General features: G+C 45.1%; 1 protein-coding gene across 13 annotated transcripts in view; it reads left to right on the top strand.

Moving 5' to 3' along the window:
* The window catches only part of LOC110507062 (spectrin beta chain, non-erythrocytic 4), a 65,082-nt gene extending 39,299 nt beyond the window's left edge, over positions 1-25,783 (top strand). For 2 of the 13 annotated variants that reach the window (XM_090224330.1, XM_090224333.1), the window contains 18 exons: positions 10,851-11,114; positions 12,825-13,049; positions 13,372-13,461; positions 13,557-13,835; positions 14,247-14,377; positions 15,176-15,380; positions 15,789-16,034; positions 16,127-16,261; positions 16,444-16,688; positions 17,465-17,603; positions 17,721-17,805; positions 17,974-18,170; positions 18,370-19,466; positions 19,548-19,617; positions 19,749-20,032; positions 21,238-21,405; positions 21,521-21,563; positions 21,759-25,783. In XM_090224330.1, coding sequence (XP_090080456.1) covers positions 10,851-11,114; positions 12,825-13,049; positions 13,372-13,461; positions 13,557-13,835; positions 14,247-14,377; positions 15,176-15,380; positions 15,789-16,034; positions 16,127-16,261; positions 16,444-16,688; positions 17,465-17,603; positions 17,721-17,805; positions 17,974-18,170; positions 18,370-19,466; positions 19,548-19,617; positions 19,749-20,032; positions 21,238-21,405; positions 21,521-21,563; positions 21,759-22,025 — 4,170 coding nt within the window. In that variant the 3' untranslated portion in view covers positions 22,026-25,783. Of the gene's footprint in view, positions 1-10,850; positions 11,115-12,824; positions 13,050-13,371; positions 13,462-13,556; positions 13,836-14,246; positions 14,378-15,175; positions 15,381-15,788; positions 16,035-16,126; positions 16,262-16,443; positions 16,689-17,416; positions 17,604-17,720; positions 17,806-17,973; positions 18,171-18,369; positions 19,467-19,547; positions 19,618-19,748; positions 21,047-21,234; positions 21,406-21,520; positions 21,564-21,752 lie in introns of all 13 variants that reach the window. The other 11 variants (XM_090224329.1, XM_090224332.1, XM_036964974.2 and 8 more) reach the window with 8 other exon arrangements.
* Positions 25,784-26,577: the final 794 nt, after the last annotated feature.

Raw genomic sequence — 26,577 nt, 5'->3', positions numbered from 1 at the left:
ATGGGCTCTTATTTCCCCTTCCCCCTTGCTTTTCAGATAATTAATTGGCCTCATATCTACAATAAGTATGTGAATCTCACCCTTCTATTCTCTAGACCCCTCACTCTTATTATAATAGGGACCTCCTGGATAAGTTACAAAGGTGACTCTCTCTCTCTCTCTCTTTTGTTTCAGAGTGTATGTGTGTACATCGTGCGTGTGTGTGTTCTGGGTTATATATTATGAAAAGCATTCAGCATTATCAGCAGCGACCCTGACACTCCATTAATAGTGATGCCATAACAACATAATCACTGCCTTTTATAGTTGCAACTCCATCTGTTAGGTCCTTGGCATACCATGACTCGTATCACTCACACACACACACACACACACACACACACACACACACACACACACACACACACACACTTTCCTTAACCCCTTTGGGAGTAGAGTTTGACCCCTGTGTTTTTGCAGGCCCTGCAATATACAGTGGGGGAAAAAAAGTATTTAGTCAGCCACCAATTGTGCAAGTTCTGCCACTTAAAAAGATGAGAGAGGCCTGTCATTTTCATCATAGGTACACTTCAACTATGACAGACAAAATGAGAAAAAAAATCCAGAAAATCACATTGTAGTATTTCTAATGAATTTATTTGCAAATTATGGTGGAAAATAAGTATTTGGTCAATAACAAAAGTTTATCTCAATACTTTGTTATATACCCTTTGTTGGCAATGACAGAGGTCAAACGTTTTCTGTAAGTCTTCACAAGGTGTTCACACACTGTTGCTGGTATTTTGGCCCATTCCTCCATGCAGATCTCCTCTAGAGCAGTGATGTTTTGGGGCTGTTGCTGGGCAACACGGACTTTCAACTCCCTCCAAAGATTTTTTACGGGGTTGAGATCTGGAGACTGTCTAGGCCACTCCAGGACCTTGAAATGCTTCTTACAAAGCCACTCCTTCGTTGCCCGGGCGGTGTGTTTGGGATCATTGTCATGCTGAAAGACCCAGCCACGTTTCATCTTCAATGCCCTTGCTGATGGAAGGAGGTTTTCACTCAAAATCTCACGATACATGGCCCCATTCATTCTTTCCTTTACACGGATCAGTCGTCCTGGTCCCTTTGCAGAAAAATAGCCCCAAAGCATGATGTTTCCACCCCCATGCTTCACAGTAGGTATGGTGTTCTTTGGATGCAACTCAGCATTCTTTGTCCTCCAAACACGACGAGTTGAGTTTTTACCAAAAAGTTCTATTTTGGTTTCATCTGACTATATGACATTCTCCCAATCTTCTTCTGGATCATCCAAATGCTCTCTAGCAAACTCCCAGCTCTCTGCAGGTCATTCACTAGGTCCCCCCGTGTGGTTCTGGGATTTTTGCTCACCGTTCTTGTGATCATTTTGACCCCACGGGGTGAGATCTTGCGTGGAGTCCCAGATCGAGGGAGATTATCAGTGGTCTTGTATGTCTTCCATTTCCTAATAATTGCTCCCACAGTTTATTTCTTCAAACCAAGCTGCTTACCTATTGCAGATTCAGTCTTCCCAGCCTGGTGCAGGTCTACCATTTTGTTTCTGGTGTCCTTTGACAGCTCTTTGGTCTTGGCCATAGTGGAGTTTGGAGTGTGACTGTTTGAGGTTGGATAGGTGTCTTTTATACTGATAACAAGTTCAAACAGGTGCCATTAATACAGGTAACGAGTGGAGGACAGAGGAGCCTCTTAAAGAAGAAGTTACAGGTCTGTGAGAGCCAGAAATCTTGCTTGTTTGTAGGTGACCAAATACTTATTTTCAACCATAATTTGCAAATAAATTCATAGCAAATCCTACAATGTGATTTTCTGGATTTTTTTTCTCATTTTGTCTGTCATAGTTGAAGTGTACCTATGATGAAAATTACAGGCCTCATCTTTTTAAGTGGGAGAACTTGCACTGGCTGACTAAATACTTTTTTGCCCCACTGTATGGGGCGTGTGAGCCGAGAGGGCGAGTAAGCAGAGAGAGAGAACAGTCAGAGCTTCCTAGACGACAGGACATGGTAGGGAGGTAGAGGGAGGCAGACAATTATGTCATACAGTTCCATGTTCAACCGTGTCAGGACATTGCTAATACCTAGCTATCACAGTGTCCTCTTAATGATTAGTGGAACATTGCTGTTAACACCGGTTCTTCACAATATCTTGGCAACATTTTTGCTTTTCTTAATTAATACAAGATACTGTGCTATAAAAATGATGGAAGGCCAAGTACATCATGTAGACTTGTAAAGTTGACCCAATGGCATTATTTGAATGGTGAGGAGGCCGTAATGCAGATCAGATTGAGGCCTTTTATTTGCAAGTGAAGATTTAGCCACTGAACACCATATAAAAAATAATTAACTGGACACAAGGAACATAAATCAAATCAAATAGAGCTAAAAAAAAAAAAAAAAAAAAAAAAACAGGTTTCAATCATACCTGAAAACCCAGAAGCATGCCGACTTTACCCTTTCTCTCCCTCTAACAAGGAAATTACAGAACTAAAATAATAATAATAACACTTCCCATTATGCATTTGACCAATGAGAACAACCCAATTGACATCATGGTCAATTATCAATTACAAGGCATGAAATACCAAACAACATGTTCAGTTAATAAACATATACATATTTTCCTAGCACACACTTCAATACAGGTGCTATTCCATGTTTTAGAGCATAAACACAATCTGGGATATGAACAAGTCCCCCCGGGATAAGCTACTACTGCATTAACCGTATCATTAAGCATGCACTGGAACGCGCCCATTTGCCCATCAATTCTCAGACCAGGAAATGAACATAACCCTCTTCAATCAACGAGAAAAACCAACGTAATAATTTACATTTCTTTAGATTATCCTTAACGTATCATTTGTCAAACATGCTCACATTGTATTTATACTTTATACATAAATAGCAGTATTTTGACAAACCTAATGTAATGGTAAATCTTAGCGCGGGTGGCAGCTTTATAGGTTTGGGGTGTGTCAGAAATATTTCGGACATTTTCACAACCAGAATTATGGGCGCATTAGCTGGCGGTGTCGCAAAAGGGTTGCGTTTTGATGAATGATAAAGTTGACAGTTTGTCGAAGCTTGGCCTCTCAATGGCCTATCAGAGCGTTGTCATCAACTCCAATTCGAATGTTAGTCCGTTATAGCCTAGTTCAATAGCCTGCCCAATATTTGTTAAATATTTTGAACATGTTTGCAGTCTACATTATTCTAATTGAATTGCTTTAATATGGAAATACATTGTTAAACATAGTTGTGCGACTATAGTATGCGTTGGTTGAAACTCAATGTTAAATTCAAATCTCCCAACCAACATGTGTATGCCAATATGACACCAATGTTGATGAAAATTTGCAAATCAACTTCATTGGAGGTACGCAACACTATCTCCACCTCTCGTCATGATCCGAGAACCACTATACCGGATTTCTGACAGGGTCATAAGCATTATGATTGTCAGACAATGTTTTGCCCAAACCTAGCTCAAATTCTAGACATCGGATTAAAACGAGGCGACATAGTCCATAAGGTGACCATTAGACTTAGATCCATTTGGACTGAAAACGTTTTTAGGTGCAACAGTTTTAATTCAATTCATAATTTAGTGCTCTCACGTGCACATTTCTGCCCAATATAAACCAATGATGTGCTACCTTTTTTTTATAGCATTTCTGACAATGCTAACATCTTTCCTGCTGAATCTGAGTTCTAAAACCGGGTGCAACTCGTTTTCTACACAACAGTAGCAGCTAGCTAGTATAAGGCTAACATCTGTATCAAGCTAACTAACGCCGGGTTGGATGAGAAGCAAAAGGAAGGTAGCTAGCAAGCTAGGTATATTGTGCTATGGGAGGTTTTTCACATGGCTGAAGTCCAAATCAAATACAATATTATTAGTCACATGTTTAGCAGATGTTATTGCGGGTGTAGTAAAATGTGTAAACTGCTGACCTGGACAGTTGCGTGTAACCAGAGCACAAACAAATAAACTATTGATTATCCTTGGATGCTATTATAGGCAGTTAGATACACTGAACTTGGGGAAACTGCCACGCTGCTAATTTATAATACATATGCACACCAGAACAGACGCATGACTGTTAGAAGATCCAAATTCTATTCCTTACCTTATGTATAAATGTCAATGCAATTTTATTTTCGTCATTATAATCCACATTTGCAAGTGTCAAGTTCATTTTCACTGTGTACCCGAAAACCTGAAGTCGCCTACCACAAGTAAAAAGATCATTGTTTGCTTGCGAGACCTGTGCACAGTCAAAAGAAAATGCCACGCTTGCTAACTCCGTTAGCTATGTGATCAAATGAAATTGTTTTAGACTCTTGTTTTTCAACAAGCTAGAGAAATAAACATACACTCAGTACAGAGTGAAAGAACAGAGACATTGCATTATTGTGAGACCACCTCCTCTAAGAGTATGAATTAGGCTGTTTGAGAAGGTTGGAATCCTAAGCAACCTGCCTACACATCATTGGAAGTACAATAGACCAACATACAGTGCCTTCAGAAAGTATTCACACACCTTTACATTTTCCACATTTTGTTGTGTTACAACCTGAATTTAAAATGGATTCAATTGAGATTTTGTGTCACTGGCATAAGACACAATACCCCATAATGTCAAAGTGGAATTATGTTTTTAGACACTTTTACACATTCATTCAAAATTAAAAGCTGAAATGTCTTGAGTCAATTAGTATTTAACCCCTTTGTTATGGCAAGCCTAAATAAGTTCAGGAGTAAAAATGTGCTTATCAAGTCACATAATAAGTTGCATGGACGATTGTGCAATAATAATGTTTAACATGATTTTTAAATGACTACCTCATCTCTTTACCCCACACATACTGTACAATTATCTGTATGGTCCCTCAGTCAAGTAATGCATTTCAAACTCAGACTCAACCACAAAGACCAGGGAGGTTTTCCAATGCCTTGCAAAGAAGATAACCTATTTGTAGGTGAGTAAAAAGCAGGCACTGAATATCCCTTTGAGCATGGTGAAGTTATGAATGATTCTTTGGATGGTGTATCAATACACCCAGTCACTACAAAGATACAGGCTTCCTTCCTAACTCAGTTGCCGGAGAGGAAGAAAACTGCTCAGGGATTTCACCATGAGGCCAATGGGGACTTTAAAACAGTTTAATGGATGTGATAGGAAAAAACTGAGGATAGATCAACAACATTGTTGTAACTCCACAATACTAGCCTTAATAACAGTGTAAAAAGAAGGAAGCATGTACAGAATACAAATATTCCAAACATGCATTCGGTTTTCAATAAGGCATTAAAGTAAAATTGCAAAAAATGTGGCAAAGAAATGTACTTTATGTACTGAATACAAACTGTTATGTTTTGGCATGGGTCCCCAGATCCTCAAAGTTCTACAGCTGTACCATCGAGAGCATCCTGACTGGTTGCATCACCGCCTGGTATGGCAACTGCTCGACATCTGACCGTAAGGCACTACAGAGGGTAGTGTGTACGGCCCAGTACATCACTGTGACCAAGCTTCCTGACATCCAGGACCTACAGTATATACTAGGCAGTGTCAGAGGGAGGCCAAAAACATGGTCAAAGACTCCAGTCACCCAAGTCATAGACTCTTCTCTCTGCTACCGCACGGCAAGCGGTAAAGGAGTGCCAAGTCTAGGACCAAAAGGCTCCTTAACAGCTTCTACCCCCAAGCCATAAGACTGCTGAACAACAATTAATAAAATGGCCACCCGGGCTATTTACATTGACTCCCGCCTACCCCCACTCGCTGTTCATTATCTATGCATAGTCACTTTACAAATAACCTCGACTAACCTGTACCCCCACACATTGACTCGGTACCGGTACCCCCTGTATATAGCCTCGTTATTGTTATGTCATTTTCTTGTGTTACTTTTTGATTAGATACATTTTTTTTACTTTAGTTTATTTAGTAAATATTTTCTTAACTCTATTTCTTGAACTGCATGATTGGTTACGGTAAGGTTGTATTCACGGTAAGGTTGTATTCGGCGCATGTGACATACAATTTCATTTGATTTATGTTTGTGGCAAATCCAACACATCACTGAGTACCACTCTTCATATTTTCAAGCATAGTGGTGGCTGCATCATGTTATGGGTATGCTTGGGAGTGTTTTTAGGATAAAAAGAAAATTAATAGAGCTAAGCACATGTAAAATCCTAGAGGAAAACCTGGTTCAGTCTGCTTTCCAACAGAAACTGGAAGACAAATTCACCTTTCAATAGGACAATAACTTAAAACACAAGGCCAAATGTGACCGACATGCTGGATTTGGTCTTTGAAATTGTGTTTTTTACATTGGATGAAAGTAGAGACTCAGAGCTAGAAAATGGTATAGCATACACTACAGTTGAGGAGCAATGGGAAAGTAATTCTGCTTGGAAAGTTGATAAACTTGTAACTTCACTTTTGAGAAAATGGATGTTGAATGTTTTGGTACCTACTGGAGAGCTCTTCTTTGCCAACACCCATTCAGCATTGTTCACACCCTTTTAAGCTTTAACCCCACCCATCTCTTTAAGGATTCACATGTGAGGCTATGTACTAAACAACCAAATATTTACTACGGGTGTGTTCATAAATTTAATCTGGAGTGCCAGAGTGTGCTCTGGACGTTCGTTAACTCAGCGGGTTTTCAGATTGTCCATTCTTAAATTCAGCGCGTTCAGTGCGCACACTGACGCTCTGGCCGAGGAGTAGGGTTGATCCAAGTGTTCTGTCCTAACAGCAGTCAAGCACCCAAGCTAACTGACTAACGCTGGCTAGCTTGCTAGCTACGTCCAAACACAAATGAGAGAACAGCTCACCATTTTACTCGCTCTAACAGAGCTGGTTAGGCAGTTTTTATGTTATTCAGGGCATTGGTGTTTGCAACTGTGCTGCTGGCAACAATTTAATTATGTTTTTTTCCAACATTTACTGACACCGGCTATATTCAACGGGTGTTGAGTGTTCATAAATTAGTCAGTTATTCTGCACTCTGGCACACTCAGACGAGAGTGCTCTGAAATTAGAAAAGACAGCCAGAGAATTTACCAGCTACCTTTATCGACAGTTGACGCAGTGACATCATACACATTCTATTGAAATAGTTATTTGCATAGTGGAATCTTTTGTTTAGACATGTAGCTAGCTAGCTAAACAATGAACCATAATCACAACTCATAATGTTACTACCTGAATCTGCAGGTAGCTAACCAACCAGGTTCAATGTTAGCTAGCTACATTAGACTGTAACTAGCAATTCAAATGGCTCTGAGATATGAATAATATTACTAAACAGATCATACACTTAACGTTAACTAGCTAGCTATCTAACACTACACTTTAACTTGAAATGAAAATGACTTTCTGACAAAATTAGAAACGTTTAATATCTGAAAATGTAACTAGCAAGACTATCTTACCTGTATACATGGACGTAGTCCGCAGACATGTGTTTTATAAAAATGCATTTTGATTAAGAAATGTTTATGTTCAAATGACGCTCCTGTGAAGTAATGACGCACGACATACGCCTAGTTTCCTGAAACGAGTCACAAATATACACTGGACTATACACTGGACTACTATGGGCTATTGTATGTAGAGGGGTGAGAGAAAAATCTATTTAATCTGTTTTGAATTCAGGCTGTAACACAACAAAATGTGGACTATGTCCAGGTGTACGAATACTTGCTGAAAGCAATGTAACTACTCTTGTAGGTCAAAGTTGTGTTTTGGAAAACCTTGGTAGAGCAGTACACATTGTGAATTGAATTTATTTTTGGGCTTCAGACCAATGCCTACTTCTCACTGAATTTTTGTAAATATTTTTTTTTTATAGGCTATAGCGTTTGCACTGAAATAGGGGCTAGGCCTACTGTAAATTGCAGTCTGGCCTGAAAAGATTGAATTCGAATAAAACGAAACAACAACTTGTTTTAAATAGGCTATCTGTAAATACAGTTTCTCCCTGTGGGCGTGTAATACACACAAGCCAACTTAGACTATGGAGGATTTTACGCACATCCAAACTTTTCACAGGAGCTGGATAAAGATCCATTATAAAGAGAAAGGGGTTATGTCCACTCGACGTTATACTGCTCGCAAATGTAATGTTTTATGAACATCAGGAAACCTTTTTACAGATCATATTTGCACTTCTCCAGAAATAGCAGACAAAATTTCATTCAAGCCGTGAACTTTCTCACCATTAGCCCATGGACGAGGATGATATCATCAATCACATCTCTCGTTCCATGAGCACAAGGCAATGTATGCACACTTAGGCCAGAAGACACGGAATTGCCAAAGAGCTTGCATTTGACACTAGTGACGCCTTTAATACCAGAAGAAAATAGAGCCCAAAGAGTTATTTACTGGCCTGGGCGACGCACGACAACAGGTTTGCACCCTCAACCAATTGTCGGCGAGCGACCAGAATCTCTCACGTGTTTCTTTACTTCTCCAGGTGATCACCCATCAAAAGGACATCACTATCCACACATAAATAGTCTATTAATAAATGCGCTTCCCATAAACCATTTCATAAACAATGTCTGGCTTCATTATAAGGCCTTAGATCAAGCGACGAAGGACAATCTTCACAAGGCTTGATATTTCCTTCAATACACTCATTGATATATGTTGACTCCTCTTGATGCCTGCTGGCACGTATGCCATGGTACCCCCAGCATAATCACGTGACGGTGTCTGGTCCTCCCAGGCAGATTTATGCCTTCAGGCCTTCACACATGGAGTAATATTGACACAATAGCTTCCGTGGACACAACCAGCCAAATGCAATGGCCACACTTGATGTAATTATAATTCAATAACAGATGTTTGATATTGCATACATGATCACATAGTGACGATTCTGTTTTTCCTTGCCATCTGTTATTTGTGTGGTCATTATGGTAATTCAAGTTTTTTTGGCCTTTTGGCTACTGATGAACTTGTTTTGAACATTTGTACTGACAAAGTCTACGAGTTGGGTAGAATACCCTTGCTGCCCCACTCATCCGGTGATCAGGAAAGTAACATATGCATGCTGAGATATTTTGGCCCTGTTGGGAGTGTGTCCCTTCACAGTGCAGCTGGGGTGTGCTTCTCCAAATGAGGACATCCTTTGTGTGGGCAGATCATGAGAAGACGGTGCTGGATCAGAGGGAAGAGGATACTCCACTGACGGTGCAGCCGTTAAGAGCAGCAGCAAAGCAAATGTCCTCCCAACTGGAGTATATACAATAGAGATATTTCTATGCTTTCTTGTTCTGAGCCTTAAGCAGAACCAAGTACTGTGTTTCAGGGGAACGGGACTGTTTTTAACTGATCACAAAGGGATTTAACTAACTAGCATTTCAATCCTTCCACATGAAATGCACACTTAACTCCAATCAGCGAATTACATTATAGTGGCTTGAAATGCAAATAGATTTTTTTTGTGGGGGCGGCCCTATAGGCTCTTTATGGTGCCTTGGGGAAATGGTGAGTTCAGGCAGGCCATCCTTGTTTTATGTCCTTGAGCGTAATATCTGTGAGCTCTGCTGTGCTGACTCACTCAGATCCAGCCCCCCCCCCCCCCCCCCCCACACACACACACACAACCCACCTCTGACAGAGAGAGAATTACAATGGGGGGGGGGGGGGGGGGGGGTTAGATCATGGGTAAGTTAAATCTCCTCTCTGGTCGTCACTGGCTGATGTCTCCATGGCGGCGAAAATTAAGTGAGATGATTGCGTAGTTTACAACCCCCATTGCTCGGAACATTTGCGTGCACTCAGGCGCACAGGAGAGAGAGCAAGTGTATGTCTGTCTGCCTCTCTGAGTCTGTGATGGTGTGTCACGGCAGGCAGCAACTCAGTGTGATCTCCTCTCATTCGCTGGCTCAGTCTCTGGGGTTGCGGTTGTTATGCGATTAAGCTAGGCTTACTGGAAAGAATCGTGACTATGCAGAGAGCTTTTAAATCTGGGTCTACTCTGAAAATACCTGAGTGTGTCATGAATGAAATCAACAAGAAATGAGTCAAACCTGAAACCTCCAAACCGATGAAGACAGACAAAGGAGAGATCCATACCAGATGATTCAATCAGGAAGTGAAATGATGTTAAGAGAAGTGCGTTTTATCTGTGAGCTCAGACCTCTAAAGGTGAAGTGGTTTTCTGGGCTGCCAGGGCCAAGCAAGCCCTCCTAACCCAATTTGATGTGCACTGATAGGCCAGAGTCAGGAGCAGCTGGTCTGGAGCCCAGGCTGTAGCCTCCATAAAGGTGTACCACTGAGTCACAGCTCAAGCTTACAAGCTAACAATGGAAGGCATTTTCTTTGTCATTTTACGTGATTGCTTAGAATCCATTTTATTTACCTGCCAGATTAAAGATCTAGAAAAACCATAGCCAACTCCGTATCAATCAAATTTACATCAGCAGGTGTAACAAAGTGCTTAAATGTATGCTCCCATATGGTAAACTGCCAACGTGGTAGTCACAAATTGTTTCTGCCTATGATGGAACTATTTACAGAATGATTTCAATCGATAAAATCCTACATTTACGACAGTAGATTGTTTATGACACCAATGTTCCATAAGTGATATAAATGAGACTTTATTTTTCATGTTATTATAACCTCCACTCATCAATGTCTAATAACTCTAACCCCCCCCCCATCTCCCTTCCTCTCTGTTCCATCTCCATGTGCTCCCTCTCCATTACCCTAACCTTCAACCGCCATCCTACATCTCTCTCAACCTCTTCTTCCTATCCTCCACCTGCTCCCCCCTTCCATCCTCCAGGAGGGCCAGCAGTTGATCCAGGAGAAGCCCGAGCTGGGCCCGGTGGTGCGGAGGAAGCTGGGGGAGATCCACGAGTGTTGGCAGGACCTGGAGAGCACCACCCAGGCCAAGGCCCGCCAGCTGTTTGAAGCCAACCGGGCTGACCTGCTGGTGCAGAGCTACACCAGCCTGGACCATCAGCTGCACCAGCTGGAGGGACAACTGGGCTACGTGGACCAGGGTCAGGACCTGACCAGCGTCAACAAGCAGCTCAAGAAGCTCCAGGTCTCTTCCTCTTCATTATATGGTCCAACTACTGTTACAGTTTTTGGTTTTGTGATCAGTTGGGAATATTTTTGGGTATGGTGAAACTATTGTCATACATAATGAAAATGTAGGTTAAAGTTGTTGAATATCGCAGTGTATCTCTATATACAAAAACCTAGGGTTGTTCTGTGTGAACAACCTATACAGTAGGAGGTGGTTCAGTTTTTTTTCCTGTCCAGGATGCTCTACCTCTGTTCTGTCACTACTACTGGGTCCATACATCTTATCAGTTCATCATGCGTCTCTCATTCTCCTCTCGAACAGCATGCTGCCCCTCAGGGCTGCTTACAGTTCCTTTTCAGCCTGTAATTGTGCTTTGTGTACAGTATTCTCCACCACCCAACCTCCATCCAGGGGTACAGTAACCTTTTCACTTCAGTTCATTTCTCTCATGGATACTCTAATCTTTCCTTTTCTTTCCTTTCCTTTCTTTTCCTTTAATTCCTTCCTTTCCTTACTTCCTTCCTTCCTTCCTTCCTTTCATTCTTTCTTCCTTTCCTGTCCTTTCCTTTTTCTCTCTTAATTTCTTTCTTTATCCCTCTTTATACTCTAATGCTGGTATTTTTAAAATTTCTTTCTGCTTCCTTCCAGCCACTACCACTCACTCATCCTGTCCTGCTGTTCACCCTGTGATCTATGGTGTGAGCAGAATCACTGTCTCATCCTGTCCCGCTGTTCACCCTGTGATTTATGGTGTGAGCAGAATCACTGTCTCACCCCGGAAACTCTTAACATTTGGCTTCATATGGAAATGTATGAAAATCTCCACTCCACTGTGTGTGTCTGTGTGTCTGTGTGAGACTAAGAAATGGTCCTGTCTATTAATTCAAGGACCATTTCTGTCAAAATTAGAAATAATGTTCCCATGTTATGTTTTATTTGTGATTCAATGGTGTAACAATTGTGTAAGCCAATAGAAAGTGTGCTTATTCTCGTGCTAGTCTCTGATATGTGTCTCTGAGAATGTCAGGGGATTCATTTAACCAGATAGAAGGTACTGAGGCAGCCGTCCCGAAGGCTCTTTTCCTCCCAATTCCTAAGAATTCCCAAAGTCAAATCGTCATGTGAATTCGTAAGGGATTGATCGGCCTCATTCTGCCTCCTACTCTAATTCACTTTACCATGGCACTCATGCAACAACTCTTTGCATCTGGCCCACTTTTCGAAGAAGTTAGCCTCAGTGACACTACTTTACCTCCCTGGTGATCTCAACCTGATGCTTGTGTCCCAAAATGAGTGTCACTGCCTTAGTGAGAATCGCCACCCCCTTCAGAATTACCTGACAGCTCTGGAGAAGTAATTGCCTTGTAGTCAATTGCGGTAGATCTAACTACTATCATCCAAACACTTCTCATGAATTGTTATGACAGACTGACCAGTAGAGCAACTGATCATGTACACCTAGGAAATCCTTCAGTGGCTGACTCCTGAGTTAGATGTTGTCAGGATATTTTGGTGAGAGGGGATCGATAGAGGAACCAATGTATCCTCTCAATACTCACCAGGCGTCTCGCTGTCCCATGGACTTCCTCCCCCCCGCTCTTTATTTCCTAACCTATCCTTTCTCCCTCCTTCACTCGCCCCTCCTCAAACGCTTCGATTCCATCCCCCTTTCCATTCTACCTCCTCTCTCACACCCTCTCACATTCCCTCGCTCCCTCTCTCCAGACGATGGAGTGTCAGATGGAGGAGTGGTATAAGGAGGTGGGGGAGCTGCAGGTGGCGGCGGCCTCTGTCCCCCAGCAGGGCCAGGTCATGGACACGGTCAGCGAGCGCCAGTCCGCCGTGGAGACGCGCATCGTCCGCCTCATCGAGCCGCTCAAGGAGCGCCGGCGCATCCTTCTGGCCTCCAAGGAGGTTCACCAAGTGGGCCGGGACCTGGAGGACGAGATAGTGAGTGGCCGTCCTGATCGTCCTCCGATTATACCCACACACACTTACAGAACACCCGCACACCTCCCCCAGTCTACTCAGACCACTTCGCCCATACATTTGCTTCTAAAAGTGTGACTTACAAGTGTCATCGACAAGGGTTGAAGTGTTGCTTAAGTCGGCGACTAACCCCCCCTTTTTTGTTTGTTGAAGATTTATCTTGAAGGAAGATGCATGTAACTTTAAACTGATGCAATACCATGCTGGTGATAACCCTAGAACAGTTACCAGAGTTTGCAGGTGCTTCTTTGCTAGTTTAACTTGTGATGTGTTTGGTTTGCAGCTGTGGGTGCAGGAGCGGCTGCCTGCCGCCACGTCTCAGGAGCACGGCTCCAGCCTACAGGCTGTGCAGCAGCTCATGAAGAAGAACCAGGTGTGTGGCAGCTAGCTGAGGATAACCACATCTTTACAGTACATGTCTATCTATCTATCTGGACATCGTCTTTCTGTCCCCCCCCCCCCCCCCAGACTCTGCAGAGGGAGCTACAGGGCCATCGGGCGAGGGTGGAGGACGTCCTGGAAAGAGCTAATGTCATCGCCTCCATCCGCAGCCCCCAGGCTGACTGTGTGCGGGCGGGCCTGGAGCAGCTCAGCAGGCTGTGGGGTCTGCTGTGGGCCGAGACGGAGAGAAGACAGCTGGTGCTGGATGCCATGTACCAGGCCCAGCAGTACTACTTTGACACGGCCGAGGTGGAGGCCTGGCTCAGCGAACAGGAGCTGCACATGATGAACGAGGAAAAGGGAAAGGTAGGCGGCTAGGAGCCAATCACCAGGCGCTGATATGCTTAATCTGCCCAGTTACCTTTTTACAGTAAGATGATTGGCTTTTTGGAAGAGGGAAAAGTTGATCTGCATAGGTGTAGTACAATGTCATTGTGTCCCTCCAGACATCAGCAACTGTACATGAACACCAGTGGAGGCTGCTGAGGGGAGGACGGCTCATAATAACGGCCGGAAAGGAGCAAATGGAATGGCATCAAACACCTGGAAACCATGTGTTCGATACCATTCTACCAATTCCGCTCCAGTCATTACCACAAACCCGTCCTCCCCAATTAAGGTGCCTTCAACCTCCTGTGATGAACACTCCCCTTGAATTGTTAGCATTTCGAAGTTTGTGAGAATGGACTGTTAAGAGTGTTGTGGCCTCCCCTCCAGGATGAGCCTAGCACCCTGCAGCTACTGAAGAAGCACCTGGTACTGGAGCAGACGATAGAGGACTACGCTGAGACGATAGGCCTTCTCTCCCAGCAGTGCAGGCAGCTACTGGAGATGGGACATCCAGACAGGTCAGTGTTGGTGCCCCACAAACCTTTCACCACGCTACACCACACCAAGACTTTCGTGGGAACGGACGTTGGTTATAGTAGCTGTAAAGTGAGTGTGCCATGAAATGCACATTTCAAATACTGCCTTAAAAGCTCAAAGGAAATCCCATATACGAGAACTAAGGATCTCATTTTGTGACTTGATTGAAGAGGACCCAGGGCCTCTACACTCTATGTCTACTAGGTGCTGAGAAGTAACCCGGTAGTAAATGGCAGACAGCTTGAATGACATAACCCCTGTAGAGAAGGTAGTACAGTAAAGTAGGCCAGTCATGGACTCCTGTTGCTCTGTTATGGCAGCAGAGTGAATCATGGTGACATCCGGGTCAGCACTGGGTCCGTAATACTTCTCTGTCTCTGGTGTCGATGCTAACGGCTATCATCTTAGCTTTTAGCTGTTAGTCGATGCTAGACCTGCATCTCTGCACTAGTAGGGTATTGTTTTTTTTATGGGTTGTCCATGTCGTTCTCATGTTGTTCAGTTTGCGTTGTAAGTCTTATCCTCCTCACATTTACTCCTTCTGGAAACTCAACACTGTAAAGCCAGCTCATGGTTTTACATGACCAAGTTAGTTTCACTGCAGAATCTCAGCTTCCACACATTACCCCTCAATTTTACCCTGTGTTTACTATTCGTCTCTAACCCTGTCTCTGGTGTGTGTGTGTATGTGTGTGTGTGTGTGTGTGTGTGTGTGTGTGTGTGTGTGTGTGTGTGTGTGTGTGTGTGTGTGTGTGTGTGTGTGTGTGTGTGTGTCTCAGTGAGCAGATCAGTAAGCGTCAGTGTCAGATGGACCGGCTGTACGTGTCTCTGAAGGACCTGGTGGAGGAGAGAAAGTCTCGTCTGGAGCAGCAGTACTGGCTCTACCAGCTCAACCGCGAGGTGGACGAGCTGGAGCAGTGGATCGCTGAGAGGGAGGTGGTGGCCAGCTCGCCAGAACTGGGACAGGACTTTGAACACGTCACGGTCAGTGGGACCTGAATGGACAAAACATTCAACAATCTGATTATCCTGGTAGTCCTCTGTAGCTCAGTTGGTAGAGCATTGGCACTTGCAATGCCGGGATAGTGGGTTCAATTCCTGGGACCACCCATACGTAGGAAATGTATTCCTGCATGACTGTAAGTCGCTTTGGTTAAAAGCCTCTGCTATATGGCCTCTATTGTTATAGCGTGTGTTGGCAACGGAGTTAATATGGCTCAAAGAATGGTATACAGTACACTATTATTGCTTAGTAAGGAAGTAGCATGTATTTCAATGGATTTTGTTTTTCTAAGTAGCCCATTACCGTTTTAGCAACAGTGCTTAGCTTGGCCAAACGGATATTGATCATCCCTTCATTCCTCTCCTCCTCTCTCCTCCTCCTCCCTTCAGATCCTGCAGGAGAAGTTCACAGAGTTTGCGTCGGAGACGGGCAGTCTGGGTCAGGAGCGTGTGACGGCGGTTAACCAGATGGTGGACGAGCTGATCGACTACGGCCACGCCGACGCCGCCACCATCGCCGAGTGGAAGGACGGCGTGAACGAGGCCTGGGCCGACCTCCTGGAGCTCATGGAGACCCGGGCACAGATGCTGGCCGCCTCGCACCAGCTTCACAAGTTCTTCACCGACTGCCGCGAGGTAGCGTTTCTACCACAAGAAGTGCCAAGGGATACAGGTCAGTGTCGTGTTTTGATGTGTCTCTGATGGGCCGTTATCGCATTGTGCTGCAGGTCTTGGCCCAAATCGATGATAAGCAGCGGAGGTTGCCCGAGGTGCGGGCGCGCCAGGGTGGCACAGCCAACACCAGCACCCTGCAGAGGCTCATGCAGAGCTTCGAGCACGACATCCAGCTGCTCGTCACTCAGGTGAGGCCTCGCCCACTGTCACTTTATTTTACGTGCACATAAGGCTAAAAAAGGAAGACTGAACAAAACAAGCAGTCAATGTGGTAACACGTCACATTACATTTCTCATCACATTACTACAGTAATCTTTGCAGTGTTTTTAGGCATTCCTATGTAATTACCACCCGTCTGTCTGTGTCCAGGTGAGGCAGCTCCAGGAGAGTGCGGGTCAGCTCCGGACCATCTACGCCGGGCAGAAGGCTGAGGCCATCGCCGGCCGGGAACAGGAAGTGATGCATTGCTGGAAGGAGCTCTTGACTTCCTGCGAGGAGTGCCGAGTGCAGATCACCACGGCAACAGACAAGCTGCGGTTCTTCGGGGTGGTGCGAGACCAGATCATGTGGATGGACAGCATCATCTCTCAGATCGGCACAGGGGACAATCCAAGGTATACAATTGGGGTCACAATTGTATATTTATGGTTTAGGCATACACTTTCCATTAAAGTGAGGTGAGCAAGAGAAAAAAAAAAGAAGGGTGAAAAAAGTTGACCCTTTTGTTGAAAATACTATAGGCCTAGCAACCTTAGTTCAACACCTAGGAGAGGCTGACAGATGCATAATGTACTTCAGCTAGAATCCAAAAGGAAGTTGTGTATCTCTTTACTGGAAGATTGTATTTTTATTTATGTGAAGGGGGCATTCGTTAAACATTCAATGAAATATCTATATTTACAGTTTGTATGTATGGTGTGTCTCATACTGCTCTGTGTCATCCCTCTGTCCGTCTACCAGATGGGATTGAGCTGCAAGTTCAGGGGCCTGTTTTGATTTTAGTACCTTATCATAATATAACTCAAAACGGAACTCATTTATGTTACGGAAATGCCAAATATGGAGAGCTGCACCAAGAGATGCAGAGAGAGAGATGCAGAGAGAGAGAGATGCAGAGAGAGAGAGAGATGCAGAGAGAGAGAGAGAGATGCAGAGAGAGAGAGATGCAGAGAGAGAGAGAGAGAGAGAGAGAGAGAGAGAGAGAGAGAGAGAGCACAGAAAACAAAAAATGATAATGAAAAATGTCAAAGCAATGCACTGTGAGCAAGTTTTAATATAGTGTTATTTTCTGGCCCTTGTCTTCCATGGTGGGTAACCCTGTGCTCTTCTCCTTCACTGTCAGCATTCCCTCCAGCGATATAACGGGCTCTGGACTCTCTGGTCCTTTCAGGGATGTGTCCTCAGTGGAGGTACTGATGAACTACCACCAGAGCTTGAAGAGTGAGGTGGAGGCGCGCAGTAAGAGTGTGCTGCAGTGCATCGAGATGGGCAAGACGCTGCTGGCCGCGCGCAACCCTGCTGCTGAGGAGGTAACAGCACTGTTGCCAGGGTTCTGCCATAGAACATGGAGGATGGTACTGTAGTTTAGATGACATTTACAGTCACTAGTTTAGATTAAACTCAATGGAAATGCTATGTCTTTTTAGATCAAGGAGAAGCTGGATACGGTGGTGGCCAAGCAGTACGAGCTGTCTGAGAAATGGGACAAACACTGGGAGGTCCTGCAGCACAGTGAGTCCCTCTGACTTCACCTGAATGGAACTACTCTAGTACCTGGCACCTCAAGTCTCTAATTGATATTATCCCAAGGCATTCCATAATAGAGTTTGAACCACAGTAGGCTACAATTTGATTCCCATTGTTCTCAGACACTAAGTTCCTCTTTCTCCTCTGCCTCAGTGCTGGAGGTGCACCAGTTTGCCCAGGAAGCGGTGGTGGCCGAGGCCTGGCTCACAGCCCAGGAGCCCTTCATCAACAGCAAGGAGTTGGGCGCCAGCGTGGACGAGGTGGAGCAGCTCATCCGCCGCCACGAGGCCTTCCGCAAGGCCGCCGCCACCTGGGAGGAGCGCTTCAGCTCGCTACGACGCCTCACCACGGTCCGTCACTATCCCTAGCTTACTAACACTACCCTTAGCTGATGCCGTCTTTCTTCTGGTTGCTTACAAGAGGTTGTAGAGCACAGATTGTTTGAAGTGACTTGTCAAATGGCTTCGTGTTTACGTTATGCTTAATTTTGTTGTAGAGGAGATTCTACAATGAAGTGCTGATGTTTAGTTAACCTCGATTTGGTTCCAGGTGGAGAAGATGAAAGCGGAGCAGAGTAAGCTCCCTCCCACCCCCCTGCTGGGTCGAAAGGTGTTCCTGGACCCCCAGGAGACGTCCCCTGCCCGGAGCCAGGGCTCCCCCCTGATGAGACGGATCCTTTACGAGCAGGCCGAGCCCAGAGCCGAAAGGCCCCCCCAGGAACCCTCGCCCTCTTCCGTGGCCCGCCGCCTGGGCTCCACCGTAGCCAACTACACCCCCATCATGAACGGCTCCAGTGGCTACCGCAGCAGTCTGGAGGCCCGGGCCATGCCCATGATGGGGGGATTGGCTGGGGGTGTAGTCGGGGTGGCAGCCAGGCTGGGAACAGCCGCTGTGGAGGCAACACATTTAGGGACCACCGCCGCCATGGAGGTCCGAGGGGTGGCAGCAGGATTTGGGACTGCCGCCTCTGAAGCCAGGGGGTTGGCAGCAGGATTGGTCACCCCCGCGGTCGAGGCCAAAGGGATAGCTGCAAGCTTGGTGACTGGGGCAGCCGCCGCAGTGGAGGTGAAAGCCTCGCAGTACCTCCGGCAGCCTAAGATCAAACACATGGACGACATGGTGACGCCCATGCTGGTGGCCTGTAGGCTGGAGAAGGCGAGAGAGAAGGAGGTGCGAGAGAGGGAGCAGAGAGAGAGGGAGAGAGATATTGTGTTAATGGAGCCAGCGCCCGTGATGCCGGTGATGGCCGAGGTGGTGCTCCAGGAGATGGGGAGGGAGGGGATGGGCAGGGAGAGGCTGAACAGCGAGCCCAGCAGCAGAGACCACCGGGCGGGGAGCAGCCGGTCGGAGCCCCAGCAGAGAGACAGGGACAGAGACAGTAGGGACAGTAGGGACAGTCACAGGGAAGCCAGGCTGGAGCGCCAGCACTCTAGTGAGGCGCTGATGATCCAGGCGCGGCGGGATGAGCTGCCCCAGGAGGTGTGGCGGGAACGGGCCGAGCGCAAAGAGAGGAAGCTGGAAAGGCAGACGTCCAGCGAGCAGGAGGGCCACGGACACGAGGGCCGGAGGAAAGACCGCCACCGGACGGAGAGACAGGAGTCCAGTGAACACGACACAGCCAAGGAGCAGTCAGACAGACGTTCTACGTGAGTACTACATTGCGCCTTAGTGCCATTAAGTGCTGTTTGCAGAAAGGTGTATCACTTTTTGTCTTGGCTGATTTACAGGGAGAAAAGGTCAGGTGGCCAGACCTTGTTTGATATAGTGGAGCAGCTAAAAGAGAGAGAGGCAGCAACGGTGAGTCTTCTGTTCACCAGCTATGCCTCCTTTATTACACAGTTATCTATACATAAATACTGTTAATGAGTGTTTAACGGCTATATGTTGTATTTATAGTCTAAGCTCTGCCTTCTCTCTTCTCCACTCAGGCACGAGGGGAGGTCCCTAAAGTGCCGAACGGCGTGCCAGAGAAGTCTTCCGGACGTCCAGACCGGCCGCGAGCACGGGATCGTCCTAAGCCCCGGCGGAGACCCCGGCCCAAGGACCCATCTGCAGGAGAGGCCACCACCCGGCGGTCACGCTCGGCGCCGGAGCCAGGGGTGGCTCAGGGCGTGAGCCCTTCAGTCCCCCAGGCTCCCAGCCACACAGCCCACCACGAGGGCTTCCTCTTCCGCAAGCTGGACATCGAGACCATGAGGAAGAGCTCTAACAGGTGGGCATCCAGGTTCCTGACGGGGGGAGTCTGACAAAACAACCAGGCATGATCTTATGAGCATGCTAAGCTAACAAAACAACTGACTTTACCTACGAAATGTTCAATTGGTTGCATGTCACTGGCATTAACATATGTTCCAGCATCTGATTGGTGCCTTAGGTCTCGGTCGACATATGCTCATCCTATTGGAGCTTTAGCACTGGTCTGACATACTGTATTTTCAGACATTCCTATTGGAGCTTACGACCCGAGTTGACATATGCTCTTGTAACCTATTGAAAATAGAATTCTGGGTTGACATATGTTCTAGCATCCTATTTGAAAATAGCCATTTGCTTTAACATATGCTCTTCTAGCATTTTATTGAAACTTCAGATCTCTGTTTAGCCTCTGATCAGAAGTGTATCAGAATGAGAGTTCAACCAAGAGATAGCCACCAGCCATTCCACTGCTTGCCACATGCATGGTGCCTAACCAACACAGCCCCTGACGGAGAGCGGTCTGGTTGATGGATGTTGTTGCTGGGCCTAAGGTCGAACCTGGTGCTGGTTCTGGCCCATAGCCAGTACGATATGCAGCCATAGCCATGCTACATGCACAGGTCCCTGCAGAGACCCACACATCACTCCGCTTCCTCCCGAGAGACGTTTCGTTCAGTCGGCCATGCTTGGTGGCCTACCACGGGTCTCTGGCCCCCGGAGACTGAACCGTCCGCCTCTCGCTGCTGCACTGCCCCCTGGAGGCCATGGCTGACACGCAACGCAACAGACTCATCCCACAAATGAGACCCACTGCTCACTCACCAATTGGATGAATGTTTCTGATGTACATGTAATGCTATGTACATGCCAAGGTAAAGCCTAGCTTTTTGTTTGTTACACTCAATCATCTTAAGAGGTGAGATGAATGTTCACTAATACCAATACTGTCATTTAACCAAATTCTCTGTTTTTTTTTCTCTCTCTCCTGTTGCTCCTTGCTGCTGGCTGTTCTTCCTACCTCGCCACAAAGGTAAGCCACGTGTATGCACCTATGCACGCTACGGTCGGCGGTTCATTGTTTGTTCGGCAGTGTGTTCCCCCTCGGACCACTCCGGCCAGTCATCTTGAACTCCCCCAGGTGAGTGAGGTTAGGTGGCATTAAACCTGTGGATGGTTTTTGCTGAACACGCCCCGTTTCCCCCCCTCCCGCCCCTACAGCAGATCCTGGGTCAACCTGTACTGTGTGCTGAACAAAGGAGAGATAGGCTTCTATAAGGACGCTAAGAACACCGCCACACCTTACAACAACGAGCCCATGCTCAACCTCGGCCACTGCCACTGCGACGTCACCCTTGGATACAAGAAGAAGAAAAACGTCTTTACTCTTAAGTTAGTACTCTGCCTTTTAGGCAGTCTGTCAATCAGGGTCATGCTGCTTGTCTTGTCTACCGTACAGATAGCCATTTTGTGTGTTACCCTCAACTTCTCTGTCCTTCTGTTTCAGAACGAAAGACGGAAGTGAATTTCTGTTCCACGCAAAGGATGAGGTAAAAGGCGTTCAAAAGTTGACTGCTCTTTCATGGAAACACAGTCGTATAATAACAATGTGATTCTGCAATGTTTGTCCGTGTGCCAAATAACTTTCTGTCTGTCTCTCACCCTCTCTCTTTCCCTTTCTTGTTCTTTATCATTCGTCCTGTCCCATGCTCTCTCTCATCTCCCTTTCTCTCTCCGAGTCACAGGATGATCTAAAGGCCTGGACCACCAACATCAACAAGAGCATCGCAGAGCATGAGGAGATTGCCAAATGGGGTCAGCCCCAGCCTACTACCTCATCCACGGACGAGGGCACGCGCCGCGACGGCAGCAAGGCCGATAACAAGTCAGAGCGGGGAGAAAAGTCAGACCGGGGGGAAAGGCCGCAGAGAGCCGAGCGCTCTGAGAGGTCGGATAAGGGTGAGACCAAATCGGACACCAAGCGTTCAGAAAAGTCCAGCAAGAAGAAATGAGTTTGATGTTGTGCGGTGGGTGAGGGAAAGGGAGAGGGGTATAAAAGACTCCCAGTCAAGACCCAACCCTTTCCTCTCATCTGTCTGCGTCAGTTCTGTTTAGTGTTGAAAAAGACAGGAAAACCACCCTGGTGAACTGACATGAGGGATTTGAAGCACGAATATCAGTGTGCCCCTCCTCGTTGCCCTCTCTCTTTATCTCTGTTGCTCTTAGGGTGTCAGACCTGGTCACTAACACTTATTGCCGGGCTCGTTCCACCTCTGTCCTCTAGTGGTGACACCGGTGCACTGCAGAAAGCAGATCCTCCTCGTCAGGGCAGCAATGTGAGAGAGATGGACACTCATGTAACAAGAGGGTTGTCACTGGTAGTATGAAAAAGTAGCTCCTAACGTTTTACGTTTTATTTTTTGTAAGAGATGAGCTGTATCTGTATGTAACTCTTGTCTGTCTATTTATGTATTGTATGTCTAGAACATCCAATTGTATACTCCCAAACAAAAGAGAATGAAATATCCCTAAATGTTTGACACAACTGGCCTCTTTTTGGAGAACAATTATTTTCTGTTTCCTTTTTTGTATTTCTGCTCGTTCACTCTGCCATCATTCTTTTCTGGACTCTCTTTTCTCACTTTGACTTTCTTCAGTACAAAACTGTAATATCATCAAACTCATCCAAATTGAATTTGTACAATTCAATATTGAGCCAGAGGAGAAAGAGAAGAGGCAGGTAACAACAGTCTTCACAAAGCTTGTTCTGGCTTTTGAATGGATGACCTGGAACCTTTACCCGGAGGCTAGGCTGGCCCCCACGGCCATACTCAGCTATGCCTTCATCTGGGGCCCCCGAGAGGCCCCCAGGGACCCAGCAGCCATAGCCACCCAGCACCAGAGGGATAGGACTGGAAGCCATCTCACAAGACCAAATCCTCGCCCTTTCTTCTCAAAGACTATCAGATGGTGGTAATCGCACTCCACATACCCAGTCAACATTATTTTTTTCCATTCAGAAAATATCACAATGCTTTTTATAGACAGTCAAAGAGAAATTAAGTTGTGTGTGTCTGAGCATGTGTGTGTGTGTGTGTGTGTGTGTGTGTGTGTGTGTGTGTGTGTGTCTGTTCAGCTGCTCACCACTCCCAGGGTTTTCATAGCTCAGGTTTTTTTGTTCACATCTGCGTCCTCAGTTCTCCCTCAGTCTTCCAAGCACTGCCGTTCCACAGGCCAGGCTTCTAACAGCTCAACTAACCACAGGAGTTGATGAGGACACAGCAAGGATCTAAGTTCAGGGGCCACACAGAAGTAATACGGTGCCGATTGGTCACTCCAAGGCCTCAGGAGTGCAAGTCGATGTCAGATGGATGTAAACAAAAGCTTCTGGATGAATGAATCACATGCATGTCTTGCTTGGGATAAATCTCTTGTTGAGAGGCTTTGCATAGCAGTCCGATCCTATGTTCCTCTCACAGTATGTAGCTATCAGCAACGATGTTCACTTTGTTCCTCTCCATGCATCATACAATACAATTGTCTGTTTGTCTTAGCACTGCAAAGCCATATTTGGTAACGGGAAGTCTTACATTATGGAAGCTAGTGGACAAATCCTTTGCCTGTTCCTTACATCAGAGATTTGTACAGAAGTGAGGAGTGACGGCGACGAGATAGTACAGTGCAAATATCATGAGATCTTTCCTGAGTAGCTTTTTCTACCTTGTTTTTTTTAAAACACATTTTATGCATCTATATAGGCGTTGAATGCCAAATCAGTGCAATCCATAACGCTTGTTGGACACAACAAGGCAAGGATCAGCAGAACTTATTTTTGAATGAACATAACTATCACATGGAATGTGAAATACAGTACAATACATGACATAGGACACACTCAGATAGGGCACTGTGGACATCTATGAGATTCTGTGGTGAATTTTGAGACTCGTATGACACACGACTGCGTGGCACACAGTACAATTAGCATAGTGTAGTGGGGAGGATTCTAGCAATAAACTGCTAGTCTGCTGAATTCTTGCATTCAGGAGTTTCACTGTGCAGTATTTACTACTATCTGTTGTTAAGTCTACTCTAATCTTGCCTGGGCAGCTCGTATGGAGGATGTCTCATTCCAAAAACAATATGCTCAATAAAAACGAGTTGGTCTCAAATTGATGTACGTAACTGTCTTAACACTAATTTGGATGTCTCCGAATGGTAACTTTGTTTGGAAATGTTGCTTACCATTGCGTTCTCTGTGTACTCCTGTCACAGATCTCCTATTTGTATGCCATAGTCTCACTCTAAACAGAGGGTATGCGGTCAAAGTATTATGGTGGCTTCGGGAGGTGGCCAGGAACGCATTGTTGATGCGAAATGAGAATTTATATGCAACTTTTCCTTTGCACTAAAACGCTCCCCCATTGCACAGTGCTATTGCTTGAGGAGCAGTGGTGCTTCAGGGTCCTAGAGGGAAATGTGTTTATTGGATCACAGGAGAATGAGGTTTGAATTATCTTCATGAATGAACATGAAGTACACTAGCCTGAAAAGTGTGAGCGTATCATGTTCAACCGTGATATGAGATTTCATATGGCTGTTTCTCTTGTCTTGCTTGTTACACTTTACTAACAGCTGGACTTCCAGCTACAGAGCATGAGGTACGATCACATCCTAAAGCCAAACATGCCTATACAATTATTCATGCTAAGGTTTCATTCAGTAGCTATCTGGATAAATGACCAGTAGTCATTTTTCCAAATGTGGGCCAGCCCGTCTGTTGTCATGGCCAAGGGCCCGATCCATGTTATCCTGTACTTTTCTGTCGCACAGAGGGCAATTTGAGCTTATAGACTTTCAAATTACAAACCAGCTGGATGTTGGTTAATGACTAGAAAGCACAATTTTATAACCTGCAGTTGATACACACAAGCATTAACGTGTCAGTGGGAGACTTGTGAGAGGAATCTCATTATTGATACAATGCTTCTGTGTTAGCTGTGCAGTCATGATGTTTCAGTAATGTTAGAACATTGCGTAACTGGGCATCTGTAATGTCTGATGTGCGTTAAGTCCTGGAGTGCTTCCTTCATGAAAGCATTCACACCGCAACCGTTACAAATCAATAGTCTAATGCCGTTATAAACTCAAATCCCTATTTTCTAGAATACGTTATTTTTTTCATTTCAGGGAATAATGATTTCGTTGCTGTTTTCGTCCAGGATGTTCCATTGTTAGTTGCTAAACTAAGTCAATGCTCAACACCTACTGTTCATTTCCTGACCTTTGACCCTAGAGCACCACTGTTTTTAGGGAACTACTGAATGGATGTTTTGCCAATTTCAACAGCTTGATGACCTGTACAATATGTAATTGCTTAATGTATTTTTTGTAAAGAAAGAATTACGTTAGTTTTTTTTTTTGCTGTGAAAAGGACAAAATGATTTTTTTTGGGGGGGGGGGTTCAACAAATTGAAATGTCCATGGGGCAAATGGTTCATTTGTACAACATCAATGGAAAACATCACAATATCAGGACACAGAAGTTGCATGAATTACATAGTCGCTATTATGATACTGCTCTGCATGTTTTAAGTCTCATCCCGTCGCTATACAATCACTGTACAATAATGGGGTGACACACTTACGTACATGGAAAAGGTGAATGAATGAATAATAATGTATAAAACAGATCCAACTTAAAACCATTGACTGTGTACAGTTGTTTCTTTGAAATGATAAATACAAATTGTGATATTGAAAAGAAAAACACTGTGTTGTTAATTTTGTTTGCATGTGCAGTTCAATGCCAACGTCTTGTCAATTGGCTCTACAAATATATGCAGGCCAAAGGACCATGTTGGACCAATACGAATTCTAATTCTAGTTACATTCACTCTTCTTTGCATAATTCGAAAAAGGTGTAAAGTATTTTTTGTATATAATTTTTTTAATTTAATTTTTAAATGTATTTAACCTTTATTTAACCAGGTAGGCAAGTTGAGAACAAGTTCTCATTTACAACTGCGACCTGGCCAAGATAAAGCAAAGCAGTTTGGTTAATTTACTGTATTTGATAACGTGTTTTAGGATTAACACTGCTCATGCATAAAAACATACATACATGTATCACTGCTACTACAGCCAGGGACCAAATAGCAGTAAGTCCACATAATATTATTGAAGCTAACAACTACAGACCTTCAAACATTTTATCTGTTCACGCAGTTTTACATGTATTGAATGAATAATGCTTTGATTCATTGTGATAATGTTCAGCATGCCTGTAAACCAATGTGCCTAGTTGCTTGGAGCCCAGTTGTGAGGGGAACTTTCTGTTTTTACTTCCTGTCTGTTATGTCAATGTCACCTCCACCCTGAGTAGATATATGTGGACACCCCTTCAAATTTGTGGATTTTGCTATTTCAGCCCCACCCATTCCTGACAGGTGTATAAAATTGAGCACACAGCCATACAATCTCCATAGACAAACATTGGCAGTTGAAGGACCTTACTGAAGAGCTCGTTGACTTTTAACCTGGCACCGTTATAGGATGCCACCT

The sequence above is a fragment of the Oncorhynchus mykiss genome, chromosome 27 (assembly GCF_057628025.1).
Source record: "Oncorhynchus mykiss isolate SJ-2025 chromosome 27, ASM5762802v1, whole genome shotgun sequence".
NCBI lineage: Eukaryota > Metazoa > Chordata > Actinopteri > Salmoniformes > Salmonidae > Oncorhynchus > Oncorhynchus mykiss.
The sequence above is the reverse complement of the archived record's forward strand: the minus strand, read 5'-3'. Positions and strand labels throughout refer to the sequence as shown.